The sequence below is a fragment of the Xiphophorus hellerii genome, chromosome 2, assembly GCF_003331165.1.
Source record: "Xiphophorus hellerii strain 12219 chromosome 2, Xiphophorus_hellerii-4.1, whole genome shotgun sequence".
Lineage (NCBI taxonomy): Eukaryota > Metazoa > Chordata > Actinopteri > Cyprinodontiformes > Poeciliidae > Xiphophorus > Xiphophorus hellerii.
This window is the reverse complement of record NC_045673.1, coordinates 3,856,207-3,874,619: the sequence shown is the minus strand read 5'-3', so window position 1 is coordinate 3,874,619 and position 18,413 is coordinate 3,856,207. Positions and strand designations below refer to the sequence as shown.

The 18,413-nt window shown below is 39.2% G+C and overlaps 1 protein-coding gene and 1 long non-coding RNA gene across 2 annotated transcripts in view; one reads left to right on the top strand and one right to left on the bottom strand.

The window, feature by feature from the left end:
- Positions 1 to 824: 824 nt before the first annotated feature.
- cmip (c-Maf inducing protein) overlaps positions 825 to 18,413 on the top strand; it is a 36,617-nt gene continuing 19,028 nt past the window's right edge. The window contains exons 1-2 of the mRNA XM_032588882.1: positions 825 to 1,669; positions 17,455 to 17,580. Coding sequence (XP_032444773.1) covers positions 1,349 to 1,669; positions 17,455 to 17,580 — 447 coding nt within the window. The 5' untranslated portion in view covers positions 825 to 1,348. The remainder of the gene's footprint in view (positions 1,670 to 17,454; positions 17,581 to 18,413) is intronic.
- LOC116736442 (uncharacterized) lies at positions 12,313 to 17,467 on the bottom strand. The gene is made up of 2 exons (XR_004342559.1): positions 13,340 to 17,467; positions 12,313 to 13,206 (listed from the first exon to the last, which is right to left on the bottom strand). It is a non-coding gene; the product is annotated as an uncharacterized LOC116736442 (long non-coding RNA).

Sequence of the window (18,413 nt, the reverse complement as noted above, 5' to 3'; positions counted from 1 at the left end):
TTTAAAAAGTAAAAAAAAAAAACGACAAGTGCTGGTAACCAGTAAAGTAAATATATTTGTGAATATAAAGCTACATTGATTATTAAATTAAATTTAAATGATAAATAATTTAAGTAATATATGATAATATCATATAATGAAAATGAAAACTATATTGAAGATTAAAGTCTAATTTGTACAGAAATGGCAAGAAATGGTAGTATATTCTCGAAACGGTTTAATAAAAGTCCAAATTTATCAAATGGAAATATGAAAAAAAGAAAAAAAATTTACAGAATGAAATTAAATTATATTAAAATGTGAAGCAAATATGACATTCTTTTCTCAATGTTTTGCTTGATATATAAAGTTAAGAAAATGTTAAATATATTGAATTTTGTGGTTTTAATTGGTAGAAATATATAACACAATACAATATATTATAATAATTTTCTAATTTAAATTATTTTAATTTAATAATTAGTTCCTCTACACTAAGTACATGTTTTTATATAATATAATTATATATATATTGAGAATGTAGAGCTAAGTTAATTGTTAAATTAAAAGAACTTAAATTTGAACATTTTTATAATGTCATAAAGTAGCGATGAATTTTTTCACTTTATTCCGATTAACTGGAAAATTTTAATCCTGGAATCATGCATCATTTCCAGGGAAGAAGAAAAGTGGAGGAGGAAGAGTAGGAGGGTTTCGCTTGTACGCCATTTTTTATGCGCGCGCACCCAGGGAGGGGAGAGCCGAACGCGCGCGCGCGCCCCCAGCAGACACACACTGGTACAAAAGACGCACGGCTCATCCGCTCGCCTCCCAATTGACGTCAGTCCGGCGTCACGTGACGGGGCAGGGTCCAATGAGCGCAGGGTGCTGTCTCCTCTTCACACTGAGACGGTCAGCAGGAAAAGCGGAGAATAAAAGCGATCGGAGAGGCAGAAATGGCCTACAACACCCTCTGAGGACCCCGGAGACGCCGGAACGAAGTGTTTTTCTGCCGATTCGACCCGAGGATTTACCGAGTCCGGCTCCGAGGTGTACCCACTGGATCAGGCCATGGCCCTCACACTCTGAGAACGGCGCTGTGTCCGTGGAGTGGGGGGAGTACGCGCACCGTGAAGACTGTTCACGGAGAGGAAAATGGTGGATTATTGTCAGTGAGTGATTAAACGGTTGAAACATCTGGATCTGCTGACGTCCTGTTCGTGTGTTGGTAGGTAAGCTCCCCCACCCCTTCCCTCCGCCTCATCCCAACGACCTTCTGATTTATTTTAAAACAAAAGAAAAAAATCCTGCACGACCCTCCGTCAAAACTCCACTGGGAACAATAAATCTGGGATTACTGGGGGAGAAAATGGATTACAACAGCGGCGGCGGGGGACACAACGAGCTGCACAACAACCAGTTCTACCAGTGCGAGGAGAGCAAGCCCTTACTGGGGGAGATGTCCGAGGGCAACAACAACACGAAGCTGGGCGCAGGGCCGTGCAGAAGGTCCCTGCACCACTGCAGCAGCAGCGGGATGCGCTACAAGCTGCTGCACGAAGGGGACATCCAGGTGTGCGTGGTCAAACACCCACGCACCTTCCTCAGCAAGCTGCTCACCTCCAAGTACCTGCGGAGGTGGGAGCCGCACCACCTGACGCTGACGGACAGCGGCCTCAGCTCGGCGACGGTGAGTGTTGAAAACTGTAAGACACGCGTGTGCGTGGCTGCGGTTCTGAATGTGTCGGTGCGTGATGCTTCTGCATTCCTGCACCGGAGCTGGTCTTGTTTGGACGCGCATTCTGGGTTTTGACGCATTTCGGGGTAAAAAGGGAAGCGGGTCGTAGACAAAGATACACAGCATCCTGAGGACACTTCTGGTCCTCCAGGTGAGGAGAGGAGCTTCCAGACCAGGGGCGTAGCTAATGTATCTGTTACCTCGGAGGGCCAAGATTAGAAAAGGCACCAAAAAATAAGCATTCGCTACTTTATTCCAATTTCAGGTTAAATTTTTTGAGAGGTGAGCAGAGTACTACAAAAACAAAAACAAAAAAAATGAAATAAGAGTAGCACTACTTCAACGTATTTTTACTCAAGTAAAAGTAAAAAGTAGACATCCAAGAAATTACAAAAAGTATTTGGTAAAAAGTCAACTCAAGTACTGAGTAACTGATCAAATTATCAACCATTTCATATTTAAATTAAATAATCAGATGGACCAAAATATAAAGTTATGTGGAAAAATTTTTATTTCAATGACAAAAATGTCAATAATACATATAGGTCAGTCCCCAACCCGTGGCCCGGTACCGGTCCGTGGACCAATTGGTACCGGGCCTCGCAAGAAATAATTAAATACTTCCGTTTTATGTATTGTGTCAGAATCCTTTAACCGGATTCTGTGGGTTACGTCTTGAGCGTCTACGTTGAGCCCACAAGCAGCAGAACGATTTAGAAACGGCAGCAACAGCATCGGTGTCGGTGTCCCCCCCCCACTGGAGAATATAAACAATAACAATATTTTTTCATTAAACCTTTATTTAAATCTGAAGTATGCAACATTATGTTAAAGCTGTTACTATGTCTTGGCAGTATGTGAGACAGATAATCTGAGAACAAAAATATGAAGCCTCTCTGCCTTCTCCCAGTTCTCCCTTTGCTAGAAACAACCAATCAGAGGCAGAGGCTGGTGGCTACTAGCCACCAGCATAGCCTGTTGTGAATGCTAATGCTAGTTAGCTTAGCCACTGATGATGGCTGATAAACAGCTTTCCTGTAAAGGTGAGTTGTTTCTCCACCATTAGCAGATTTATTGAGTATATGAGATTGATTGACAGCTCAAAGACCCGCCCCTTGGCTCTGATTGGTTGTTTTTGTTCTGTATCGGTGCATTTCTTCTGGTAGTTTATGAAGGAGATCAATCTTTTCAAGGATTATCTGTCTTATATTCCAGTGTCAGGACATGGTGATATTTTTAACAAATATGTAAAAAAAAAAAAAAAAAAATCTTAATAAAAGTTACATACTGCAACTTTAACCAGGATAAACCTCTTTTACAAGAGTGTCCTGACAACAATACAGTTAAACAATTAGTTACAAAAACACAGTACAATATGAATGACCTCATTAAATAAAAAACAGTCTCCTAAAGTCAATTCAAACAGAGGCTTATAGACTGTTTTCTGCTTAACGCTCCAAAATAACGACATAAACGCAGCATTTACTGACAATCTCAACAGAAAGAAAATAAGCGAAAATGAGCTCTGGTGAATTCTGAATGCATATGTGAACATAAAGCAGACCGCTCTAAAAGCAGGAACTGGACTACGCCGCAGGGCATTCTGGGTAAATACAATCAAAAACAAACAGCTAGCTGGAGAAATTGCTCGTGGTCTCTAAAAAAGATCCTGTATCCGATAACATCTTTTTGTCTACATTTAGTGAAGAAGAAAGTTGTGTTCATATCTTCTTTAGAGGTTTTGGTGTAGTTTCCTTCAGTGTTTCTTGGTGCAGCACCCCTACAGGTGAGGAGGGAAACAGGTTTTTCAATTAGTTTGGATTAATTTGACTGAGTGTGAAAGCGAACCGCAGCAGCTGAAAATGTAGCAAATGTTGCAACCTTGGTCCCCAATCGAATTGAGTCTACTAGACTATCAGGTGTGGAAACGCTCTCAATTAGCTGCATAATTACCTGAATTATTAACACAGACCTTTTGGGGAACGTAATTGGCCAGCTGGGTGGTCTGAGAAGCCCCTCAGATGTGAGAGATGAACCTGCCTGGATGTTTGCTCTGTTGGCTGTTGTTCTGCTTTAGTCCCACACCTGTAAGACCTGATTCTGGGTAATAATGAACCTCAGGGCATCTCTGTGTAGTCATCACTTGTAATTGTTGGTAATTCGACTGAATAATAAAACTTTTTTATTTCCTTCCCCCGTTATCAACACCCTTGACATTTTCCACTCATTGTTGTATCAATATACCTCGTTAAGCGCTTTTTAGACGTGTGCCCGTCACACCACAGAGCTCCGCTGCATCATGGAGAATATTTTTGTTGCTGCAGGAAATGCATGCAGCTGATGGGGGGTGGGGGAGAAACCCGTCTAAGTTTCTTCTTCAGAGGTGCTTTTATTTTCTGTACTTATGCTTCACGTTTTGAGGCCTGTCTTTAGTGGAAGCATATTTTTAGCAGTGCACTCATAAGTCGTTAACGTTGCTTGTTGCTTCCTCTTGTTGGGGTTTTAATTAAAGACCGAACTACTCTAAGAAACCCAGAAAGGCCTCGTCATGTTACCGGACAAACGGGGAACTAAATCATTTATAACTTCATAGATGTTTTTTGTTTTTTTTTAATGAGGATGTTGAAAATTTTCAGTCAGTCAATGAGAAGTTGTAATGCGGTTATCTTATTTGTCATAATCAGCTTACAGATACAATGACAAAATTCTAACAGGACTTCTTTTCTACGTTTTCCTGAACTAGATTTTTTTATTCCTGCTTTATTACTATTCATATATAAAATAAGGCTTTTTGTTCAGTAATATTTCCTTCTGTTTACTTTTACATCTCTGAAATGAAGCCTTCCTTAAGTTTTGACATCAATTTCAACACAATGTAATTTTTTAGCATTTTTTTTTCGAAATGAAAGAAACATTCACAACAACCTGCTAACTGTTACTGCTAATTAAATGGTACTGTAAACTAAGTAGCATAACCATTAATAATATTTTGTCCTAGATAACTTAAAAGTACCTGGAAAGTTTCAAGTTAGTACTTTATAAGTTGCATATAAGTTCCCTGTTTTCTGTATAGGTTTCCTATAAGTTATTTTTTTAAATAAGCCATTAAAACGATGCTTCGCCATCATCCTCCAACTACTTCCTCTTGTCGTCTTCTTCATGGTTTGTGCCAGTAGTAACATCTGGTTGTTGATGGTGTGACTTGTGTGATGCGAAAAAAGAGTTTTCATTGTTTCCATCCAAACCTTTTTTAATCCAAAACCATGTTTTTAAAAAAAAAAAATTGGCATGATACCATTAAATAATTTTTTCCTAAAATGCCACTTGCTCAATTAAATGTAAGCACCCTGTGTTATCTGATGCAGAGATGAGTGACTAAAGCGAATTGTATTCTGTAAGGTAGCGATGCTCCTTGCTGTTGCATGTTTTGTTAACAAAACAGAAAAACACAAGCGCTCTTCTGCGCGGCGTCATCCATCAGCCAGAGTCCTTTACTGAGCCGCAGTCTGCTTTGTTTTTATGGCAGGAAACGCAGACTGTGACGACGCTGCTCCTTCTTTTTGTTTTGAATCGAGTCATGCGGGTGATTTATCCAGAAATTCCTGTATCATGTGTCTGCGAGTCGTCACATATTCCCAGCCCCGCTCAGAGGCTGAAACATGAGGAAGAGGGCTCGTGTTCAGGGAGGGATGAGGGAGCGAAACGTGCCTTTCCTGAGTGGAGCCGTTGTGCTGCTCGGCGTCCTGTGTGGGCTGCAGAACAATGCCGACCCGTTCAGAGAGTCGACTCCCAGCGAGGAGAGGCCGATCACATCCCCACGCTCTGCAAATAACTGAGATGATTAGGAGGAGAAAAGAGAGTCGGAGCCAGCAGGGTTCACATGGGATCAGTTAAACCAGTTCCACTCCCTTCAGATCTAACCGCGCCACATCAGCTTTGTCTCCGTGTGTTTTAATGAATCGAATGACATATTTGTGTCAGCTGCAGCGTGGAACAGTTGCATCTTGGGAAATTTCCAAGTTTTTACTGAAACATTTCTGAGATTAATTTCAGAATTTATTTTTTTTTTCTGCCAAATTTTAAACTTTTCAGAGCACAGATATTTTCAAGTTTTATTCACGAAGATTTCTGATTAAACACACAATTTCTGTGGTTTTTTGGTGGAAATGTACTCTTCCTTTTTTACTTTTCTCTCTCCAATGGGCCTGAGAAAAGTAAAGATATTACACACAAAGAAGCATCAGAAATCAATTCCTATTGACGACGCCTCCACTAGTTACGATTGATCTTCTGTGTTGATTTAGCCTCAATTATTTTAACCAATAGTCAATATGAGGGCAAACAGAACGTTTTTATCTGATTTGGAAATTTAGCAGGAGATTCAAACAGGACCTTACATCTGGTGGGAACATAACACACACTGACCATCTTCTCTGTAGTACAAAAAGTTCTATTTTATGGTTTTATTTTCTGTTATGTCAGCAAAAAAATGTCAGGATTGTAGAATAGGTAAACTTTTAATTAGTTCTTGCTTGTTGGAATTTATATTTGTAGGAATTTGCAATAATTGCATTGTCTTGCAATGGTATGGTGGGACTTTTTTTAACTCTTTTTTTTTTTTTAAGCACAAGCATCACATCTATTCAGTCTGAACTGACATTTTGATACATTTCAGGTTTTACACAATCAGTTTAAGTTTGATTTCTTTAAGATTTCCCCACCAAATGTTCAGAGTGATGATGTCACGCACTCTAGATTCCGACCCTGTAAAATATTCAGGATTCATTTGACTTAAATTGTTCACAGTTTCATCTCCACATGTACAGTTTATACATCAAAACGTAGGTATTTCTGTCTACTTTCACCCAGCGTGTTTCTAACTGTGGTAGAACTTAAAGTTTTGTGTCAAATCAACCCAGAGTGCAGATATCTCACACCCAAGCTCTCATTCACTCTCACTGTATTTCAGATTTAAATTGTTTTTTCCGAACTGGAACTAAAGGCTCTCTTTAGCCTGTCATATCTCCTACATGAAACCATGTAGAAGCTTATAAATTTACAATTATTGCCACCAGAAGATTCTGCCACTTATGGTAGAAATATTTATTTGATACGACTTACGGTTCGCTCCATGGCTGCTTGTTTAAGACTTTATTTCTTATTTGCCTGGCTTGTGAAACGGTTGTTGCTCTGGGCTCCCAAATCCCCATAGCAACGAATGACTCGGCATTATTATAGTTTAGATTTCTTTTTTCATTACTAAGCCGCGTCTTTCTTCTTATAGCAATTTGTTAATTGCTTGAACTCTTAAATAATTAAGTGAAGCTATACAGAATCGAGATGTAAAGGAGAAGTCTTTGTTTCTCTTAGTTTTATTTCACTAAGTTCAGTCTGGATTCAGTGTTGGTAGCTGCATTTGTACCCTGCAAAGATTTCAGATGTAAATTCATTTTAAAGGTCACTTTTTGTCTTCATATTTTGAGGTTTTCGTGTTCAAAGAAATGGGTCAGAAAAAAACTTGACCTGCCACTTCTGAGTTACAGCTCGGCTGTCTGCACATAAAGAGTATTCAGCCAGGCTTCCTCATGTGGTTGTTTAATGCGTCATTCAGCCTCAACTTGAAGTTTGGCCTTAATCCTAATCTCAGCAATCTCTGAACGAGACCTAAACATCAGTCTGATTGGTTCCAGGCTGCACAAAGGCAGGAAGCTCTGCTCAGAATCATACTTCATAATCTTATCAGACTTCTGGAAAAAAAAAAAGATAAAAGTTGTGTTTTTTTTTCCTGCTCAAATACAGCTGTAATGACTTTAATGACAATAACGAGTTCACACCCTGAGCCTTGACCTGCACTGATAAACCTTCACATTTCTGTTTGCTTCTGTTCATGATGGATTTCTAGGAGGAAGGAGAGATGAAAGTTCAGCTCAGACGATCGGGTCGTGTTTTAAAAAATGAAGAGAAACGTCCCATAAACGTCTCCAGACACACTTTCCTACTGCGCTGTACTACAGCCGTTGCGAATACAGAAAAAGGGAGTCAATTTCTGCAAAAGATTTTGAGACTGATCTCAGAAATTTTCCAGGAAAAAAACTTGGAGTTTCAAAAGTTGAAAAAAATTCACTTTTGGAAATTTTCTGACTTCTTAAAGCAGATCATTTTTGTCTGAGTTTGAGTTTGAGTTTTTTTTTTGCCACATTTTTGACTTTTGAAATTCAGAGACGTCCCATTTTTTTCTAGAACATTTCTTAGGTTCATTAAAAAAATTATGATTTTTTTTTCTATCAAATCTTTGACTTTTCAAACTCAAACTTCCCAGTTTTTTTTTCTTGAAAATGTTCTATATTAATCTAAAAATGTCTGAATTTCAGACATTTTTCATGTCTTTGATTTTTCACACTCAGAAACTTCAAAGTTTTTTCTAGAAAACTCCTGAGTTTTTTGGTAGAAATTTTCTTCTTTTTATTGTCTCTAATTATTTCCTCGTCCTTGCTTCACTGTTTGAGAAATGCTGCTGTGATGCAGAGCGATGGGAGATGTTCCCATTGTTCCGCTACGCTGGAATTATGGAAAACATCATAAAACGGCCCACACCTCTGAAGCCGTTTAACTTTCTGTCCTGCTACATCTAAAATCTGCATTCCATGTAATCCTCTTTGCATTCCGCGTCTCCATGATGCTGCACCACCGCCCGTTTTTCCTGATCGTTTGCATGCCTTTGTTTCACGCCGCTGCGACTAGATGACGTACGCGGGAAGAGCTGCCGTTGTCCTCGGCTCGCCAAGTCTGCCGAGCGTTAAAAGTGGAAGATGAGAAATGATCTGAAAGCAGAAGTTGTTGCTTCGTCGTTCTGGTGAAACAATGTGAAGAACTGAACGGATTATAGTATCAGAATCTAACATCTGAGAAAGGGGTCAGAGGTCAAGCGGTTCTGAGGAGCTCATTCAGAGAAGGGAGGGGGAGAGGGGCTGGAAATGAGAGGGTGAAATGTTGGGAAAAGAGTTTCAAACTCAGCAGGGCCGGTCAAAACCTTTTTGAGGCCCTAAGCAGGTTTTAATTCAGGGCCCCCAATACCAACATGCCAACACTTCATCTTTCCCAGAGTTATAATAATAATAATAATAACATACCTGCTATTATTATAACAAATTTTGCTGGACAATAAATTGTCCCAGAAGTTATTGCAATAAACGATAATATTTCTGTCTTGAGATCATTTTCAAGTAGTACAATAGTAATGGCATAAAAATGCAAGAAAACATTATCAGAGATCTATACACTTTAATTTCTAACAAACATTTAACATTTAAAATATCCAAAGTAAACAAACAAAACAACTGAAACGACAAATAAAGTTAGTTATGAAGTCTTTAAACAAAATTGTTCTTCCAAAAAAAAGAAACAAAAAAAAAGGGGCTAGTTGAAACCAAAGCAGCAGACTGAAGACTTTTGTCTGATTTTAACCTTAAAGGAGAAGCAAACAAAAAAAGATGCACTAACTAATTTATATTTTGAAATGCAGAGTGGTATTTACTTGTTGTGCATCAGTTTAACTACTGAAAGTAAAATCTGCAAACACTAAACCTACAGAAAAGAAGAGAGCAAGTTTTATTTTTTTTATTTTGAGCAATGTGTAAAACATGCAATCTATAACTACAAAGCAAAGTCAAATGATGCTCTTAGATCCAGTCCTATTTACATCGTTCTGGATCAGAAATGAAGCTGATGACTCATCCAATATAATTAGCATTTTACCTCAAAAAATGTTGCAGACTTAAATAAACACAATCGATGTATTTCCTTAAAATGTAAGCATGGGGCGAAGCCACAATCTGTGATCTCTCTGCTAAAAATCTCCTCCATGTGAGACGGTTTGGTGTTTACAAGGGAGAAAACAAGCTACTTGTTTATGTGTAGACCTGCTAACCACAAACAAACCACAATCAGCATCAAGCAACTGCAATATTTGGTTGGATATCATATATCAATGACCAAACATGCAAATTCTGCTTGACAATAACAACACAGAGTATTTGTCCAGTTGGTTTGACTTTCCTTGCCAATGCCAACACTTTGTCGATGTGAGATTCATAATCTGTATCATTTGCAATGTTCAGCCATAGCATCACAACTGTTGGGTGTTCAGTGCAATATTTGTGGAGTTAGCAGGTAACAGGAAGGCTAGCTGGAGTACAGAAAGTTGCTCCAACTAATTAAAAAATTCCCTCTGTTTCATTGAGCATAAAAGATTTATACAGTTTTATCAGCCTGTTGGACGACTTTGATAAGCCAAGAATAATTACAATCTAGAAACTAGGTGGAGATGCTAATTGTGCTGATGATGCTAAGCGCTAATAAAAATAGCAAATTTCAAGATGCAGGGTTACAAGGATCACCACTGTACAATGGCTGCTGGACAAAACAAGTGTTTTGTTGTTGACCTTCCATTCAGAAACCACTTGCTGCATTCTTGTTGGTTCTGCAGGAAGCTCCACTTATGCTTTTCAAAGATGTACGGTAGTATAATTGCACATCTGTTTGTAGCCATTTTCACATGCGAGTGTAAACGTCGAGTTAAATGGAGCAGACTAAAATTTCATTATCTAAGAATGATTTTGTGCAAAACATTTAATGGACATGTTTTGTATAGACCAAAGACTTAAATCCTAACGGTCATAATTGGTCACTTTAAACTGTTTCAAGTTTCATCAGGAGCTTATGTTTGCGATTGTGTAGAAAGATCGGCTCTCTCAGGGTCCCATTTATCCAAAGACAGCCTCTGAAGTCTTGCATCGACCTCTGACCCCTCACAGCTCTGCTGCTTTTCCACAGTAACCCTCCTGGCTTGCGGCGGCCTTGCACGTGCTCGGTGTCTGCGCGCTCCTTGGGTCTGATTTATGGTTTTGTTTAGATAACGTTATATTTGGATCAGAGTTTGGAGCTGCTGGGAGTTCTTTCCAGTTCTCCGTCCGGGAAAGTCAGGACCGTTGGGAGCTCCTCCGTCGGTTGCTCATGTTTTTTGTTTGTTTGCTCTTCATCGCAGGCGCTAAAATCAGCACATTCAGTTATTAGTGAGCTGCTGAACTCTCAGTAATGACTGATTAACGCTGTAATAGTCGAAGGTTTTCAACACGTGCTTCGCTCTCATCACGACCCGTGTTTGTAAACATGACGAAGACTTTGGGAAACTGATTCAGCTGACATCATGTGTGTGACCAGGCAGAGATATGTCCACCTCCGTTTGTCACATGTAGATGTAAACAAAAAGAACAAAAGAGTCTTTCTGGGAACTGACTGTTAATTTTCATCTGAAGTTATTTAGGGGCCAGAAAGATTTAGAGCAGCAAAACGCAAAATATATATTTACGCGACTGCAATTTGCCTCTTATCCACGGGAGTAGTAGGTCACTTTTAATGTACTAATCCTTTAAAGGGAACATATCCACTTTTTTAGCCTTTAAATATGTTTTTTGTGTACTTTTAGGGTCTGAGTGTAAAAAAAAATTAGATTTATTCTCTCCTGGTGCTGCTAAATATCTCTATAATGAGAATAAAGTCAAAATATTACAACTTTATCATGGTAATGTTATGACTTTATTCTCATAATATTATGGGAATGTTATTCTGTTAATTTTCTGACTTTATTCCCGTAATTTTATTTTTACTTTTTCGTGTGTGGACCTACTATGTTCTCATTTTTCAAAGTGTTTCCCATCACTTTTGTTTTAAAGGGAATGCATATTGGCATCTTTGTTTTCATATTAACTGAATTCTTTTAATGTAGTTATTGACTTAAAATTTGGCTAAGAGGCAAATTAGAGGTAACTGATCATGTTGGTCACAAAAGATGCATTCAGTTAATGTTTTCTTATGTTTACATGATTTTAATTCATAGTAAACAAGGTGTTTGTGCTTTTTTACTGCTAATAACATCTTATTACGTGATGCACGTTTGAGTAAGTGCAAACATGGGGCATGTTTGAGGTTCAACACAAACAAAAGAAAACAATTAGTGTCGTGTTGAACATGTTTTATTCTTACATTTTATTATTTCGTGAAATAAAAAAATATATTCTGAAAAAGTTCTGCTGTTTTAGGACTTGAGAGTTTTCAGTAAATGCAGAGAGGAAATAACCAACCATTTACAGCTACAGAAACTTTTATTCTCTTTAACTTGACATATTATCTATATAAAACACTGTAGACACGTAAAAATAGATATGCATGTCTGGCAGGTGGCTCTGACACAGTTCAGTAACTTTACTTCTTCAATTTGGCTTGTAGTTTTTATCACAGTAACTGTTTAAGGGGTAAATGCTTGTTTCTTTTTCTGAGTATTGTGGTCTTCTCCTTCATTTTTCAGAAAAGGAGGGAATTGCCATAGCAACCAGCAGTAGTAGCACTGCTAACTAAAGTTAGCTAGGCTAATCCTAAAGCTGTAATCACAAACATTAGTTCCGCTAAAGCGTTAGCAGAGCTAAACATGATATTTAGAGGAAGCTAATGCTAAAGCGCTAACTTCAAATTAAATTATATCTGTCTTTGAAAGGCTACAACCGTCAACACCAGTTTGACCTAATTTACATCTTTTTTGATGCCCTTTGTTTATATTTTTTGAATTTTTTTTCCTGTTTTATTTTGTTCCAGAATGTTTTATGCTTTAAGTAAAGTTGAAAAACGAAAATGGAGAGGAAATAGAGCTGCTGAGTAAACAGTTTTAATGCACTTTGAAATAAGAGCATCAATATATACGTTTAAATAAATGATGTTTATAACATAACCAAGTTTATTACAAGTTGGTGCTTTAGAATTTATCTGGGAAAAATTATTTAGGGGAAGCTAAGTGCGCTAGACGTTTTAAAAGTTAGCTGAAGTGTTACATGAAACTTCAGCTCTGTGATTAATGGAGTGGGGGAAGTGTGCCCACCAGTGGATACCAGGGTCATGTTCTTGTTTGCATCCGTGTTTCTTTATTCTTTATTTATTCAGCGTGAAGTTAGTAGCTTCTTTTGCAGCCGTAGAAACTTGATACATCAACGAAAAAAAGCACGCGGGAGTGTGAGCACGGGTTGAAATTCTTATGTTTCTGAGAAGACCCTGAATATTTCCTGGATGTTGCACACCAAAGTGTTTATACTGATCACAGGAGGAAAACATTGAGCAGAAACTGCTGCAGGAAGTGCGAAGTGGCGTTCCTGTATGCATCGTCCTGCAGCAGCTTCAGTTCTTGATTACGTTCCTACTTCCTGTCTCGGGTGACGCAGAAACTTTCTCGGAGTCGTTTCTTCACAGAAACCTGCAGCTGTGCCCGCCCACGCAGCTGCAGACGTCAAACCTCACAGCTGCGTCGTCATGCCAAACGGCGATCTGCGCCCCTCTGTAGCAGATGGAGAAGTTAAGAGCCGCCGATGGCTGGAAGGAAGTGACTCCATCGCTTCGAGAGCCGCAGCTTTGCAAGAGGTCTGACGAAGTCCGGCAGCAATCACCTTCTGTTCAGGAACAAGAATTATTAGTGAAACTGCCACTAAAGTGACTTTGAAATGAAAAGACCTGGCGGGTACTTTATCATTAATAACCCTGGTGGCTTTGTTGTTCCAGGTGTGTTTGGTTTGGTCAGCTGACCTGCAAAATGGCTGCTTGACCTTTCCAGTGGCGAGCTGAACACCTGTTGGGTTTCTCCTCGGTCAGCTGCTGGTCTCCTCCTCATCTTCCTCCGCTTTGGTTTCTCTTTCTTCTCTGGTGCTCGAGTGTTTCCTCATGAGTCACCCAGAGAAGAGGGTGGGAAAAAAATCCAAGTTTTCCTGCAACTCAGCAAATGTTTCTCATATAATCAGGAAGATGATGATCGCAGAAAGAGTGCTGAGTTGTGCAGAAGTTTTTAGTTTTCAGTTCTTATTTTTGCCTAAAAACGGAACCATAAAATGTGCCAAAATGAGAGTTAAAGTTTGGTCTCAACTGGACATATTTTTGAAGGATAATTTGGTTTACAGACTTCATAATTAATTTTATTTGTTGTTTCAGTTGCTTATTTATTGTGGATATTTAAAATGTCTCCCATGTCTAGCGATAAATATTCATTAGAATTTGAAGTTTATTGATCTGTGAGAATCTTTTCTGGCATTGTTATGCCGTTACTATAACGCTACTTGAAAATGGTCTCGAAACCACACTGTAATTTTATCTTGAATAACTTCTGGGACAATTTATTGTCCAGCAAAATTTGTTATCAGGATGGGCCTAAATGAGATGCCAAATGGACCGGATTAAAATAAAATGTACCAAAATTTAATGCTAATCTGTACGGAGTACAACACAAAGTCAGCCAAATTCTGCGTCGCAGAGGGGAAAACCCAGATCGGCTGAAATAATTCAAAAAGTTGGCTGAAATGGGCAAGAATGAAGTCAAATTGAGACACAAACGTGGCTGAAATTGGATGTAAAATTCACCAAACTTGATTCCCAAAGTTGACAGAAATGAGGCATAAATCTGGTCCAAATGTTAGCATAAGTCAAATTTGTCCACTTTAGATGGAAAATATTCTGGAATTTAGCATAAATTAAACTGACATTTGGGGAAAATTGGAAGCAAAACACCAAACTAGATTTAACTGGTAAGAGTTAAGGTTGCATGAAATTAAGCTCAGTCCAACAAAAGAAGATGTTCAGCCAACCAAATTGAAATGCCAAACTGGGCAAAATCAGACTCAGAAATGTTTGATATGAGGCTAAACAGGTGGAGCTGAGAATTTTATCCACAAAATTTCCCCTTGAGATGCGTAATTCATCAACATTCACACTGGAACGTCCAAAATGAGGCACAAAATCTGACCCAAATTGGTGCAGAACTTAATGAAATTAGACCCAGAATTGAAATAAATCACAAAGCATCCCTTAAAGGGAGGTGGAGAGTAAAACTCGACCTAATTAGACACAGTTTCCGAATCAGGTGCCAAGTTGGCCAAAATCACCAGACTGGCAAAAACTGGTTTCAAAAACAACCAAAAAGAGTCATAAAGTTGGCAGAAGCAAAGCACACAGTTGGCTGATGGCCGGGTTGTGGTCTGCTTGGGCTTTTTTGTTCCAACTTACAGGCTTCTGTTCCCAGAAAACATCGAGTTTTCTGGAAACTAAAACTCCAGTTTATTTTGGGGATGTGGCGTTTTAGGACCATTTCTGTTTTTATGTCGGATGAATTGTTAAAATGATGTTTCATGTGACTAAACATTTCCTAGTAAAACCCAGAACATCTCTCAGGTTTTGAATCTGTTTTATGTCCTCTCTTCCTTTTATCGTTTTTTTTTGTCTTCATCATTGCTCCGTCTGCTTCTCACGGTGGGGGAAAAGCATAACGTACATCTCCATCCTCCTGTTTCTATGGCAACGCAGCAGAGAGCAAAGGAGCCGAGAGTTGCAGGAGGCTCCTTCATCCCTCGTTTATGATGAAGAGCAAAGTGAAAAGAGACAGAGTAAGGGGAAAAACGAGGGCTGGGAGCAGAAAAACGGTTATGAGGAAGAGGAGAGGGGCCGGCGCTCGCTCTTGTACAGGATGTTGTATCTATGGCAACCTCGGCTGGTTATCAGAAAATTGAAGTCCCTTCTGTTCGTTCTGCTCTGCCTTTTCAGAGATGCGGTGCCATTTATCTCCCGCTTCATATTCTGCTCTTCAGCTCATTACCGAGTCGTGCGCCGCAGAAACAAAACAAAACAAAAACAAAACCCGGTTCGGCGGCCTGCAGACGGAAAGACTGCAGCCGACGTTTACTCTTCCACAGAAAATGAAACATCTCCCCTGAACCAATATTTGCCGTGGACGTGGTCTGTAATGAAAATCCTGCACGTGGAGACAGCCAGCGATCTATGAGCTGCAGAGGGATGTGCACATGAAGGAAGAGCGTGTTTGTTCTTCAGCGGAGGGAGGAGGAGGGAGCTGTTTGCTCTACAGAGCGAGAGATGGACGTAATTAAAGAAGAGGAGCACCTGTCCGTTGGAGTCGCGGAGTCGCTTCCATGTAGCGGCTCAGGCGAGTTTCTGTGAGAAAAACATGACAGAAGGAGAGAGAACCCAATCCAGCTGAACGGCTTAGGTCAGGGGTGTCCAAAGTGTGGCCCGGGGGCCAATTTTGGCCCTCAAGAAGGCCACGTTCACATTGCAGCCTGGAGTGAACTAGATGGAGATGGTAATTGTGCTAACAATGCTAGTCACTATTAAAATAGCCAATTTCAAGCTATATGGTTACAAGTATTACTTGTTTTCTTTCACTGCTGTATGCGATGTACAATGGCTGCTGAAAAAAAACAAGTATTTTGTTGACTTGTTCAGAAACCATTTGCTGCATTCTTGTTTTTTGTGCAGGAGGCTCCACTTCTGCTTTTTAAACGTGTACGGTTTAGAGGTGCAGGAAAAAAAATCTATTCTATAAAGAATCATAATTCTTAGTCCTGGGAAGTCTGAATCAATTCAAAATACTGAAAATGCGGGAGCTGTATACATTTCTAATAATTCTTTTATATTTTTTTGATTTAAGAAAAACGCAGGCAGCTGAGGCTACATTCACACTGTGACCCAGATCCATTTTTTACACTCTGTTTCTTTGAGCATAAAGGATTTAGGCAGTTTGGCAGACCTTTTGTTTTAAATCTGGAATGATTTACACGTCCCTTGTTTATAGAAATCTGACTGCGTTTCAGTCACTCACTGCTCAAGAATATTTTTAATATTTTTAAGCCTCACTATTTGTTTGAGGCTTTAAGTTCTTGTTGTTGCTGCTCCCAGAAAAGGCAGGAATTACCATAATCAGACCTGAAAGTTTCTCCCAGTTTCACTCTGAGTCTTGACATTAGATCCGCTACAGAGAATATTCTCCTCTCTGCTCATCTCGCCACTAAACTATCTTCTGCTTCCTTTTATAACCCGTTTTATGGGAACTTGGTCAGATGTAATTTACAGTTAAGCAGCTCTCTCACATCAGCACTCCTTAAAAACTTGATCGCGTGTCGCTCTGCTTCATCTGCTGTCGTTTTCAGCGCGTCTTTGTGCTGCTCCTCCTCTGGGATCATAAATACTAGCCCACTCTGTGAACTCTTGGGCAGCAAAAGAAAAAAGAAAAGTAAAAGAATAATAAACAGGTAATTGTTAAAGAGCAGAGCAGCAGTCAAAGCTTCTGCAGATGACGTCTGCTCTGGCTTTTTGTGTTAATCTCCCACCAACAATAATTGCAAGCTAAATCATGCAATGACGCTAATGTCTGCAGAATCAGCGGTGAATCATTTGTGGCTCTTATTATAGAGCTGCCTTAGACATTTCTGTGAAACTCCTCCCATGGTTTTAGGAGGGAGAGCTTGGTTTCCTTGTGGTTTTGACTTGCTCTTGATATTTTTATCTGCTTGGGTCATGAACGCACACACACATATTTCTCTTGCGCCGGAAACTTGTGGTAATTTGTCAGTGTTTGGGACGGTCTGGGATCGCTGCTTCCCGCTCCTCCTCAGTTCAGTTAGTTTTTCCACCTGGTTTCTGCGTGTGAACACAGCATCACCGGCTGATTACACCGACTAAAGTACCTGCAGGTTAGTTTGCTCAGGGCGGCTCGGGTTAGGAGATGTTTCTTTTTGTCTTTCCAGCTGACTGGCAGGAAAAATAAAAGCCTTGTTTCTGCTCTGGCTCTGCTCCAGCAGACATCTTGTACTGTAAACAACATGCAGGCTGACGCTGTTGTCTTCTTTCTGCCCTACCTGCAGCCCACCGGTTACATGGAGACGACTTTGTCCTACAGCTCCATAGAGGACCTGCAGCTCCTCTCCTGGGACAATGCTCCCAAGTACTGCATCCAGCTCAGCATCCCTGGAGGCACCATCCTGCTGCAGGTGATTCACACACACCAGGAGGATGGAAATCGAGTGTTTGAACCTGCAGAACCCAACGTCGGCTACCTCTGTAGCAAAAAATAACATCAAAAACATGTTTAAAAACCCCTGATTAATCACATAAAAGATAAATAAGTACAGAAATGTGAAAAGTTAAAAGCACAAAGCGCTAGATAAAGTATTATTTATCTATATCAAATTTGCAAATTCAGAAAGTTTTTTTACTCCTTTTTTTCTATCTACAGTGGCCCTAATATGCCTTTGTAAACAAATCTATGGAAAAAATCAAATTAAAGTAATATAAAAAAGAAATAATAATTATTATTAATAATAATAATAATAATAATTGAATAAATGTAGACAGAGATGGAAAATGGATAATAAATCATAAAAACTATACAGAATAATGACATTTTCAAAGATCTAGCTAGCTAGTTATGTTGCTAGCTAGCTAGATTTTTAAAACGTCTTGAAAACCTCTGAAGACGACACTGAGCGCAACTTCCTTCTTTACTGAATGTAAACAAAAATGGAGTTTTGTCAGATTTCTCTTGTCGTTGGTCAAAGACAATGAGCTAGCAAGCTACCTAAAATCTGTAATTTAATAACATTAAACTCATCTTGCTCCTTCTGGAGACATTTTTATCACAGACAGGAATAAACACATTCAATTTGATTTAAATTTATTTCATAACTTGGCAGTAAAAAGGGTTTTGAACTGAGAGTTGCTTATTTTGTCGATCATATGGTTTTCAATTAAAATGCAATTAATTTATTATAAACCCTGGAATTACCTCAATAAAACATTTAATTCCACCACTAATTTTTATGTT